This window comes from Toxotes jaculatrix, chromosome 13, assembly GCF_017976425.1.
Source record: "Toxotes jaculatrix isolate fToxJac2 chromosome 13, fToxJac2.pri, whole genome shotgun sequence".
Lineage (NCBI taxonomy): Eukaryota > Metazoa > Chordata > Actinopteri > Toxotidae > Toxotes > Toxotes jaculatrix.
The window spans coordinates 4,951,897-4,964,119 of NC_054406.1; the positions used below are offsets into that span (position 1 = coordinate 4,951,897).

The 12,223-nt window shown below is 42.5% G+C and overlaps 1 protein-coding gene across 5 annotated transcripts in view; it reads right to left on the reverse strand.

The window, feature by feature from the left end:
* Positions 1 to 12,040, reverse strand: part of LOC121191476 (MAP7 domain-containing protein 1-like) — a 33,718-nt gene extending 21,678 nt beyond the window's left edge. For 4 of the 5 annotated variants that reach the window (XM_041052631.1, XM_041052630.1, XM_041052629.1 and 1 more), the window contains exon 1: positions 11,674 to 12,040. In XM_041052631.1, coding sequence (XP_040908565.1) covers positions 11,674 to 11,740 — 67 coding nt within the window. In that variant the 5' untranslated portion in view covers positions 11,741 to 12,040. Of the gene's footprint in view, positions 1 to 3,496; positions 3,615 to 11,673 lie in introns of those variants that run through there. The other variant, XM_041052628.1, reaches the window with a different exon arrangement.
* Positions 12,041 to 12,223: the final 183 nt, after the last annotated feature.

Consider the following 12,223-nt stretch of genomic DNA (forward strand, 5'->3'; position numbering starts at 1 on the left):
GACCTCTGACCTTTAGGAAGGGTGACAAAGAGGTTGCAAAAAACAACAAAACACATCCTGTTTTAATCCCCTGCGCTGACTTTGTTTTCACGCTTGGCCGTCCTGCTGATACTGTCACCGAGTTCTTCTGCTCGGCTGCTGCTCGTCCGAGCTCATCCCTCCCTTTAACTCTCTGCCTTCAACTGTCACACCAGGAGAAGTCGGTGACAAACTGCACAGAGTGGCAGTGACGCATGGAGGGAGGACAGGGAGTGAGAGGGAGGAGGAAGGAAGAGAAGGAACAATTTGTGCTCCTCTACAAGGACATGTGAAGAGCAAGAAGAGAGATTTACAGAGAATTGAGAGCTGGAGGACAATGAGAGAGCAGAAAAAATGGTGCAGCGGGCTGTTTTTGTAATGACAGAAGAGAAAAGGGGAGTGTAGGATTTAAAAAGACAAAAAGAGGAGAGATAAAGACAGGAACTGCAAGGCTCAGAGCTGGAGAAATAATGAGCCGGGAGCTCAGAGATAGTGAGGTAGGAAGGTGAGAGGCTGGAGGCTGGAGGCCAGCTCTCCACTCGACTCTGCCAACAATGGGCAGATGGAGCATGACGCTCTCCTCAGGCCCGTCCAAACGCTCACCGAACCACATAAATCACAGATTAACACTGGGCTCCTCTCCAACTGCCCCCACTGTACTTCAGCTCTGAGCTTAATGCACAGGCTGCACTACAGAATACTAATGGAGGAATAATAGGATGTGAATTAGGGCCCCATGTGTGTTTGGATAAGAGAGCAACTTTAAGAAAAAAAGATGCAGGATCATGTTCAGACAGGATGGCACTGCCGCTACCTGATGTTGAAAAAAGGATTAGGATTTGGCAAAAAGAGGATTGCAGTGCTCCTCCTTACTTGAGAAGATTACTTGTTCAGCAAGTGTGGCTGAGTTTTTGAATTTGATCAGTTTACCAGCCTTATATGGCTGTAAAGACACAGTACGAGACCAAAAGAAGGAAGGATCACTATGACTAAGATCACTTGAATTCCTAGACTTCAAAAATGTCTCGGGGGGGGGGGGGGGGGAAGCGGTATTGCAGGTAAAAGACAAGGAAGTCAAGTCCAACATTCAAAAAAACAGATTAGCAAGTGGTGCTGCCACCATAACACTGTCAGAAAAACACGATACACACGATACAAAACCAGACAAATATGTTTATTTTTACCCTGAGTGAGTCAGTCTACTGGAGAAGATAATTATCATGGAGAAAGACTAATGTCCAGGTCAAATGTTCCCACTTTCTAAGGAATAAAAGTTTACTGTCCTGCATCTTGATTGCTGTGGATCATCACCGAATACCTCTGATGTCAAATGTGCATGTAGTCCTGCTGCCACTGTGATAAGCTGCACAGAAAAAACAGCGGAAACAAAGAAAGAAGACACCATTCCTCATATGACTCTGGTTTGTGTTGAAGAGTTGACTCTAACTGGTTATTACCATAAGTACAGCATGGGTGTGGTCGTTGTTGTGTGCTTTCTTAAGAGAGGAGTGATGACAGGAGTTGTGTTAAAGCACGACTACAGTATAAACCTCTGAGAGAAGAAATAGCATACTCTCCCTCTTATACATGAAAAACTGACTTTATGACTCACTTCTCTACTTATGCTTGTATTAAACCATGTAGACACTATGTATATTTTAGCATTTAGCATCTTATAATTGCCATTTGTGGCCACCTGCAACATCCAGCCTTTCAGAAACATGGGCTTGCATCTTATCCCATCTGATCCTCCACAACGTTCATGTGACAGGCTCCATTTAACACAGAAACACAAACTCATCATGATGTTCACCCCCCACCCGACACCACCCCACCCCCTCCCTCCAACCCTCCACGGCCATCTCAGGTTTCTGTGCCACTGTGACAGACTCCGGGTTTATAAATAGCGATAGGCACCATACTGAGAATGTCGGCCATAAAAGGGGCTGGCTTCTGTCGAGGCACCTTGGGACGGCACAGTGACCACAAACTGCAGCATGTGGTGCACCAGATTGACTGCACAGGCAGGGCAGGAAACTTTACTTTGTTTGTGTGTGTGGTCTAAGTTGCCTGGTAAAATCCAGATCCATCAGGAATAAAAATTGTTTTAACCAATAACAGAATAAGACAGGGTAGAATGTCCAGGCGAGAGCCGGTAACCTGCCAAACTGAAGCCACACTTCGGCAAATTAAATTTCAACCACAGATGAAGTTTAACAATGATGGTGTGACGGCTGGTGATACATGAGAAACACAAGCTCTGTTTTCTTCGACAGCTGCGAGAGTATGGATGCTCGTGATTGGTACTGAAATTTCGCTATTTATCTTTCCTTTATATTAGATTAGATTAGATTAGCTTAGCTGAGCTCAGCCGCTGGAGCTTATAGCCCATGCACAAAGTAAAAAAAACTACATCTTTAAGGGATGTTGCCTATTCGATTCGCCCTATTTCCTTTCATTGTCTGCCTGTATTGTCTCCCCAAAATGCCCAAAAGAAACAAAAGTCATGTTCATATAATAAACTGTATGTATATAGTCTAGAAAAATGTATTCCATCCAGTAATATTGTTTATGAGTTTGGCTGATTGTAGGTTCAGTAAATAGGGAAAGTACTGAAACTAAACCATCCCTTTAATCAATGTTTTTTGAAAGGTGGAACCCCATGTGAAGCAGGTCACACTCCATTGTTTGGTATGTGAATGCATATGTGTGTGTGTGTGTCTTTGTGATGAGTGGGACAAGTTGGATCTGGGTCAGGCCAACCTCAGGAATCCCTGGCATCCGCACTTCCCTTGCACATGTTTATACAGCAAATGTGTGTCTTTTGTATGTGTCGGCGTAGGGCGCATGTGCCAAGGAATGACAGGGACCTGGACAAAGTCACCCAGGAAGGGAAGAGATTAAACACCATGTGTGTCGTCAAAGCGACAGAAACAAAGCTCATTGTTTTTACTTACTACAAAATACACAAATAGACAATCTAACTAGAAATTTGAAATATTACAACCAAAAACAGACTTTTCACCATATGTCAAACAGCATGCGTGCCCTTAACGGACACCTCCACCACCTCTTCCTCGGTGGCTAGAAAAAAAAAACGGAAACGCTCTTGGGAAACAAGCATCCACGCCCAAGGGAAAAACAGAGGAAGAACATTCCTGGGACTTTGGAGAGCAACAAAAGCCAAAACACACAGCTGTAGTTTGGGTGTCAGGAGAGCTGAGTGTGTGTGTGTGTGTGTGTGTGTGTCTCTAAATGCTATAGTTTTCCTGTTAACAGTGGTAAAGGAGGTATCTGTTGACCATTGTAATAAGCTGAAAACTTTCCCTGCTTCATCACATGACAAACAACAATAAAACCAAGAAAACCAAAAGGTCACTGAGTCCAAAATCAAGCATGCATGGTACAAACAAAATGTCAACAACACAAATTGCATTTGAGGGCAACTTCAGGCCTTACAAACGAATCCTGCACAAACCTCTGAATCCCCCAGTTTCTCCTGTTACGCAGTGAGAGGTCACCAGACCAACAGCTGTGTTCATAATGAGTTCCAGGTCACAGCAACAGGCAACAACAACAAGCCGAGCTACTAATCACTGTCACAGGAGGAGAAATGCTGCTTGTCTGCAATGATGAAAGAAGAGAAACCTTTATTTTAAAGCTCGGTTTCAATTACAGACTGCTCACTCTAAGAGCAGTGCGTCGGCTGTTATGGAGCACGCTGTGTTTTCTCTTCCCTTCGTTTGCAAAGTCACGCCACTCTTGTGCCTGTAAGGTTTTCTTTTCTCACACGGCGCATTCAAAATGATAAATGTGGCAGATTTACAGCTGAAATCCTCAGTAATGTTTGAAACAACAGGCCTTTGATTTCACACAGAAGTACAAAAAGTCACGCTTTTCGTTTCTCGCCAATGACCGTGGACTTTGTCACCTGAAACGAGGACTGTTGGTAACAGACAATTTTCAAGGTTTCCAGCTGAGCGGTTTTAATTTTAATTCTTCTGCCAGTTACACAGCAGTCTCTATTTAATGTTTGCTAACATTAGCCACAGTTAGCTACTGGTCAAAACCACCTAACCAGTAAGACGAAAAATGTGTTACTGCATCTTTCAAAAGTCAAACAGCCTCACTTGTGAACATCTTCTTGGACAAACTATTAAAAATATTAATCAAGTACTACAGAGACAGTATGTGTTTCAACATAAAACCTAAAATAGATTCAGTCAGAGCGGTGAGGGAGAAGGCGGCAGGATGTTACTCCTCTGTAAACCGGAGGGATCTCCAGATGCTTTTAACCACAAAGAAGTGGGTTACCCAGTCACAAGGACATAAAACAGAGCCAAGCATGAATCATATATAGATCATCTATTATTCACTTTTTCCTTCTGCTCCATTCAGGAGCTCAAGGTTGATATTAAAAAATAAGGTCAAAGGTTATGCAGCCACAAAGGAAAGAGCAAAGATTTTTTAAATGCTCAGAAAAGATTTTCAGCGAGACGGAGAGAAAATAGCTGAGGCGTGGTTTGTTGTGACTGAGGCTGCAGTCGGAGAGTTTTACTTCCTCAGCCATGACCTCATCCTTCGGTCCACACAACATAGCAACGGTTAACTCAGATGTATAACGTAAATGAGCACAAGCTGCCACAAGGTACGTTTCTTTTTAGGCTGAAGGTGACAGGAAGAAGAGAATGAGCTGGGCAGTGACTATAAAACTATAAAACTGCACCAGACCTGTTACCAAACACAAACTGTTGATCAGGCATTTTCATCTGTTGACTCAGAAAACACAAGACGTGAAAGGTCAAACACATGAGTAGCAGCTCCACTATGGGGGAGCATAAACAAAAGTAGAGGTAATGTCAGAGAAACAAGTAGTTACATACAAAGTTAAACAAAGATGGACAGAAACAGAAAGCAACAAGAGATGTGGGGTAACAGTGAGTCGCACTGCAGATGATCTACATCCTGTTTGTTTCTCTCCAAACCACAGACCATCAGCCTCCTTCAGACACTGACCACTTACTGCATCAAAGCCTGGAATAGATTCTTTATGCTTCTACAAAGGTGCTGCTCCAATTACATCTAGACTTTTTCCTTATTTAACCAAAACTAAACTATTTTTGATATTCAGATCTATTTTTCATGATGGACAGAGTGTGCTGCCACTCCTGATATGGCTCTCTAACTAAGAGCTGGCTCACAATTTTTAGTGAAACTAAAGTCTTGACAGTCTTTTTGTGATGGAAAAGTCAGAATCAAGTCAACACAAGTGTATGTAGACCACAGCTGACCCCCATGTTCTTGTTTTGGACTCTTAAAGTAGGGCATAGCTGTATCTGGCTGACTAATGTTGACCTGGCAGCATGTTGGGGTGTGATGATCGACTAAGTTTAATCTCCGCTGAGGTCTGGTTTCAGTGCTGCGAGGGGCCGTCTGTGCCTTCAGCCTGATCACAGCAGGTCAACAAATGACTGTGAAAACTGGATAAAGCACTTAGTATATTTCTTTATCTCCTTGAGAGCATAATGCTGAAAAATACTGGGACTGGATTTCATTACTTCGGTTAATTTCAGTTAACCGAGAATGAAAATAATTGTTAGTTGCAGCCCTGGTCATAGCAATTAATTATAATCAGAAACATCCAAACAGGTATTTCTTTTGGATGTTGTAATTAAGAAATTAAGGTGGAATAAAATCATAACCCTTGATTTTTTAAGTATATTGTGATAAACATTATTACAGTTATAAATCTTAATGTTTTTCATTGTGCTTTTTGCTCCCTGCTTGACCCTTCTAATAAATGAGGCAAAGAATAAAACAGTAAACATGCATGAATTAATCCTTTCCTTCATTCCATTAATGATATGAAACAGTGACTTCAGTACCTCCTTTCACTAAAATCAACAGGCAGAGGACGCAACAGCATCGACTGTGTCGGTTTCTGTTTGAGAAACATCAGATGTTCATTCATTTTGGAGAAAAACAACAAGCCGGAGGAAGCTGACGAAGCCACACAGAGGTGAGACGCCCTCTACGTGATCTATTGCAGGGTTCATGATCAGACGCATCAGAATAGACAAACAGAGGCTGTGTAACGCCAACTGAAAGCCTTCGAGTTGAAAGGCTTGAGGAAAACCTGACCGGCATTTTGCAGCAGCCTGGTCTTCATCTTCCGTCCTGGAGAAGAGACTTTCAAGGATCGTTTCAGGGAATTAAAGGTCACAGTGAGCTGCTAGCTGGGTCGCCACAGCTCGGCATGGGCAATGTCAGCAGCAGTGTGGTGTGGCGTCACTGTGAGGAGACTCACTGCAGAGGTCATCAATCGACTGGTGCAGCAGAAGACGCCGCCTTTTCACTGCTTCAATGCAGAGAGAGAGCAGAAAGACACTTGGAGACGTTTGAAAAGAAAGAAAGAGAGAAAACATCTGACACACCACATGATCCTTACACAACCAAACAGTGAACATTTTTTTTCTGTGCAACGTGTCTGTGAACTATGAATCAGATCTGTTTCAAGTCAAGATGGCCGATCACATACGTGTGTTTTTATTAGTTTTGTTGTAGGATGGAGTCGCGCAGTGTGTTACCGGCAAGCATCCGCCGTCATCTCCGCTCTAATATTAGAGCCTGTGAGTCCTGTGACTGAGTGTTGTGTGGTGAGTGACACGTGTGTGCGTGTGTGTGAGTTTAAGTGGCCATGAGCACCAAATGTAGCTACATCAGGGCTGTTATCTCCACACACACACACACACACGAGTAATCACACATACACTTCAAAGCGGGAGAGGGGGGCTGCATCTGTTAGTCGGTCCCCTGAGGTTGGAGCAACACATCAACGAAAACATCCAGTACATGATGCAAGGCCGAATGGATAAAGAGGGCCAGGCACAGGACAGAAACCGAACAGATACAGCTGAACGCTTATGAAGCTAAAATACCAAATTCAAAGAGGAAAAAGTCTATTACAGGGAATGGTTTCCTAAAATAACACAAGACATGTTTATGCATGCTTTTCCTTCATACTACTATTTCACGATAAAGATTATTTCAGCTGCATTAATATTGATCAATTAAAATTAAAGTCCAGAGCCCAAAGGAGTAAAAACTAGGTGAGATGCAGAATAAGAACAGAGATGAGGAGGTGCCTCTGGGTTTGCTGGAAAGGCCCTGAGGACACAATCAATACTCTAGGCTCTGTCTAATACATCAAAGTGAATTTTCAGCTTCGATATTTAAGCTACTTTAAAGTGTAGAGCAGCACTGGGCTTAAAGGCCAAATTCAAGTAACCGTTCCCAGTAACTAGCGCAGGATATCACACATAATACTTTTTGGGTGGTAACAGAAATGTTTTTGTAACAGAAAATAAAAAAACTGATTTTTTAACTCATTCTTTGATCAGTAAATATTTTTTACTCAAATTTTACATTTTTATTTGGGCAACATTTTTATGTGATAATGTGATTTTAAAAATATTCAACTACTGCTGTTTGGAGCAAACATTTACCACGACAATCATGCTTCTACTACTTTACTTGCATCTGCCCAATATATCAAATCATAGGTAACACTTAAAGAAAAGGTGAGAAATGGGTAGTTAGCATAAGCACTCGCACATATTGTTGAATCAGAGAAAGTGAGCATATGTTTGCTTCTAATCTTTCTTATTATTCCCTCCACATTAGTCACAGATGTGCAGAGAAGTGTAGGTGTCGCTACAATGACTCTAATCTATAAAATGTGATATGACACTTTCCTTTATGACGAAACTCTGTCTCACGCCGTTCCCTAACAGGATTACTCTGTGAACGGGATTATCAATATCAATGACTGCTGCTTTTTTGAACGCTGCATACGAAGGGAAACATGACTAATCTGTGCATAAGCTCTCAGAAAGCTACATCCTTCTCCTTCTTCTTCTTACTCAGCAACAGAACGGAGCGTTTCCTCTCCTGTCCTGTGCAAGCGGCTGGCGTCATGGCTGATTTATGTGCATGTGGTCACAAGGATCGCTGACGTGGAGCATGGAGGGGAGAGAGCTCTGGTCTCCTCCTCCTTTTTTCTCTTTCTCCATAGGATCCACTCAAACCACAACAACATGCCTAAACCTCGACTCCCCGTCCAGTTTCTCAGAGTCATTCTAGCCGACCCCGTCCACACCCAACCCTCCCACCAGCGTACAAGTATTCGAGCCCCCGGGCCACAAATGAGACACAGTTGGCAGAGCTGTGAAAACTTGAGCCCCGGCTGACTGCAGGAGATGAGAGGAGCTTTGTCTTTTGGGTTTCTGAGTTATCCCCCAGATGCTAACAAAAACAGTATTAAAAACTCTGTGGTAACTCAGAAATTAGTTTTTAGGCGATGCTTCACATTTTCTCTTTTGTACTTTTGGTTTTGGAAAGGCTAGAAAAACCACCACCCTCCAAACTTTTTATTTCTGAAACCTCATTTTTGCTAAAGTACCAGTTAGGCTAAACTACTGAATTTTGCTGTTCATGGGAATGGTTGTTCCAATTGCTTAAAAATTCTAAATTGAATATGATTAGATCACAAACGGTTTTGGGCTCTGGGAAATAAAACAGCTAAAGGTTTAACTTATAATAATCGAGAAAATAATCTGCAGATTAATCAATACTGAAAATAATCATTATTTGCAGGCCTGCTTGTAAGTAATTCAACTCTGTTTATAGGCAGGAAACCCCAGACGAAGGTTACTTCTTTTCTGAGTTTAATAGTTGAGGATGACTAATGATAGAGGCAAATCAAAAGCCGGTGGAGGAAGGTTTCTAGGCCAAAATCTACATTTCCAGGCCAGCCTGAGATCTTGACGGTGTGCCAAGAACATAACGTCAGCATGACTGGGGAAGCTTGCAGGGCCAAAGGGAGTCCACGTCTCATGATTACTTCCACAGAGGAGCATTTAACACAAAACTCTGACTGCAGGGCAACAAGGCTGGAACGGTTAGGTGGGACTGCAGATAGCAGGAAAAATCAGTTTTCATCTGAAAACTGGAGCTGGGTTGCAATGTAAACGATTTAAACCCCTTTAGACAGAAGTTCAGAGGTTTTCTGTCTGCAGCGTACAAAAAGTGAATTGTCTCAGCGAAGGAAGCCAGTGCCACTCCTATTGTCAGCTGCAAAACACTAAGTCTTTGAACATGTCATGTCTTGGAGAGGCCTGGTTTGAGTCCAGCACTCACCCAATGAGTAAGAAAGGAAGCCGCTCGCTGTGTTTCCTCAAAAAAAAAAAAAAAGAAAAGAAAAAAAACACAGACTCTGGTCTTTTCTGCTCTGACTGTAGCATCAACTCGGAAACACCAGCAGGCACAAAAACAGACTCTGATTAAGTGGCGTAATGTCGATGGTTGACTGGTTTCACGGGGTATGAGGGATGACAGGGGGATGAGGTCAGGAGGGATAAGTGTGTGTGCGCATGCATGTGTGTGGGTGGGGGGGGGTGTTAGGGATTTGGATGGTCTACATGCATTAGGGGCAAAACCAAAGGTCTGCCAACCTCAGACCCCCACTCATAGCTCCTGTCGGCTTTTCTTTCTATCTTTTCTCTTTTTTTTTTTTAACAAGAATGAGACTCTGAGCTCTCAGAACAGAGTCAGAGAGAAAGAATGTTTCTGTTTATCTAACGCCCCTGCCTTTTTCGGCATCTAGCATTCCTGATAACGTCACATGTTGATCAACCCTGCTGCGTGCTGGGGCTCTCGGTAGAAGGCCTGCAACCAAAACATGCTGCATTTTTCAGCTGAGATCACTTATTGATGGGTGGATTTGCTCCAGAACAATACGAGCTTGTTGAGAATTTCACTAAACAGAAAAGTCTCCTGATAACGCACCACACGGCGGCGGCAAAGATGATAACCGAGACTGAAAAACGCACACAGGCTGGTACCTCCATCCTGAAAAAGCAGCATCCATCTAAATCCTTACTCAAAACTGATCAACTATATGTTTAAAGGCACAAAGCTTCACAATTCTGCCACTGTAAACCATTTCAAAATGACTGTTGGTTGCAGCCCTGCATTTTTGCGCTCTTGTAAATTTGGCTCATTGTCACTTTAGAGTGATTCTTATTCCCTTTCAGAAGAGTCCAGGATCATGTCTTATGCTTGTCAAGGGATTAATATTCGAGCTAGAACGATAAATCAGCGAGGCCACTGTATCAGTCAACATCAGACTATTGCTAATATAACTGTTAATTTACATGTTGGCTGATAAGTGTCAAGAAACTGACAAGTTCAAGTTGATTTTTCAATTGTAAAATGTCTCACTCAGTATGTATGTTGATACTGAATACTGTTATCAGATTTTTTCAAACTCCGACATCACTATTGATCTCAAATCTCCAGTATCCACTGGGCTACGGTTGCTGTTCTGCTTCTTCTTGGAACAACAGCCAATGTACATACAGACACCCACACATGCACCACGACAGCCTGGCTTCGCAGTAATAAAGAGCTGCTGCAGACATTTCTCCTTCCATCCAATGCCCTCCACATCAAGTAGAAATGGGGGGAGGGCTGCCAATGAGCAGAAAGTCACCTTCTACCATTTAAACACGAGTCAAGGGGAGATGTGTCCTGTATGATGGAGGTGCGCTGCACAAAGCTGATTTACAACATTACAAAAAACAAAAATATCCAGAAATAAGGAAACATGAACCACTTTCACAATCAGATCTTCAGACCTTCATTGTCAACAACAAATTTATAAAATAACCAGTAAAATATTAACTATACAATACTGGAGAAATCAGAGTAAGGACTGGCCTTATTAAACTGTCTATCCTGCATTTTTTTTTTCAGGCTTTTGATGTCCACGTTAAACTGGGAACCAGCATGTTTCAGGGTTTTTACTGAATACTGTCATAATTAAACCGTTACAGTACGTACACTGCAAGAGGAAATGGGGACTCCCTAATATCAGGTGCATAATACGGATTTCATTGGAATTAAATGTTCTCTGAGACACTGGATCAGCTACAAAAAAGGCTGGGACGCGTTGGAGGTGCAGAGTTAAAGCTCTGCAGCAGCCAGTGTCTGCGCTGCTGAAGTGCTCTTGAGCAAGAAACCGAATCCCTGCACCAGAGAGAGATAAACGACGGGTTATCCTGCGGGGATCTGTTCAGTAATACTGCGGTTAGATCTGCACCAGCTCTTCGGTATCAGGTCTGCCTTGGTCGTCTATGTCTATGTGGGTCATTTTTCACCCTGCGCACCACTGGCGTGTTTGGTAATGGAGACCACAGCTCCAGTGCAGCATTTCCAGGACCTGTGCCGGTCAGGACCCGCCTGTTAAAGATGCAGACGACCCGCTGTTTGGCGTGGAGGAATTACAGCGGGCTGCCAGGACGGACAAACATCCTGTTTTCTCAGGTTTTGTAGGGAGGAATATGATACGAAGCATTCCAGCTGCTATTGAATTAAAACAAAAACCAAGCATTTCACTGCCCAGGAAGGTGCGTATTATAAACAAATAAAAGACACAGGTTCATTATGGTTGGTAGAATTAAAAAACAATAATAAAAAAGAAATGGGAAAATAGGATCATTAATAATGAAAATATCCCACAACACACCCTGTTATCACCTTAATTCTACTCATTCATGACCTAATTTTTTTTTTTTTGTTGACCGAGATACTCACATTTGTCTGTTAGTGTCAGCTTCTCCTCGAAATTATTTCCAAGCTCTTTATAATCCATTGTCTCCATTCAGGCGGATCGAAGTCCCTTTCCAGTTGCTGTCATTCCTCAGAGTCGCACAAGTACAGGAGACGAAACTCCCGGTACAGACCGACCAAACACGCCCTTTGTAAATCCAACCGGAATAGAAGAAGTGGCAAAAAAAAATAATAATGTGGAATTAGAACAGGATCCGACTGAAAACAGCGGGGAAGAGTCTGAATTGTTCAAATAAAGTAAATTGGTGTCAGTGTCGTGTTAAAATTTGAGGTTCAGTCCAATCCAGCGGGTCCACAGGTCTTTAGAGGAAACTGTACAGGGTGAGAATAAAAATCTTCAGCGAGTCCTGTCAATTCAGTTCAGTCACAGAGGATGGGAGAACACACTTCCGCTCCAAAATTTCAAAATATAATAAAATAAATGGACTAATAAAGAATTCGTACTATGACTGACATTGTTTATGGCTGAAGTGGTTGAAATGAGCCTTCATAGAAATTCACTTATACGTTTTTT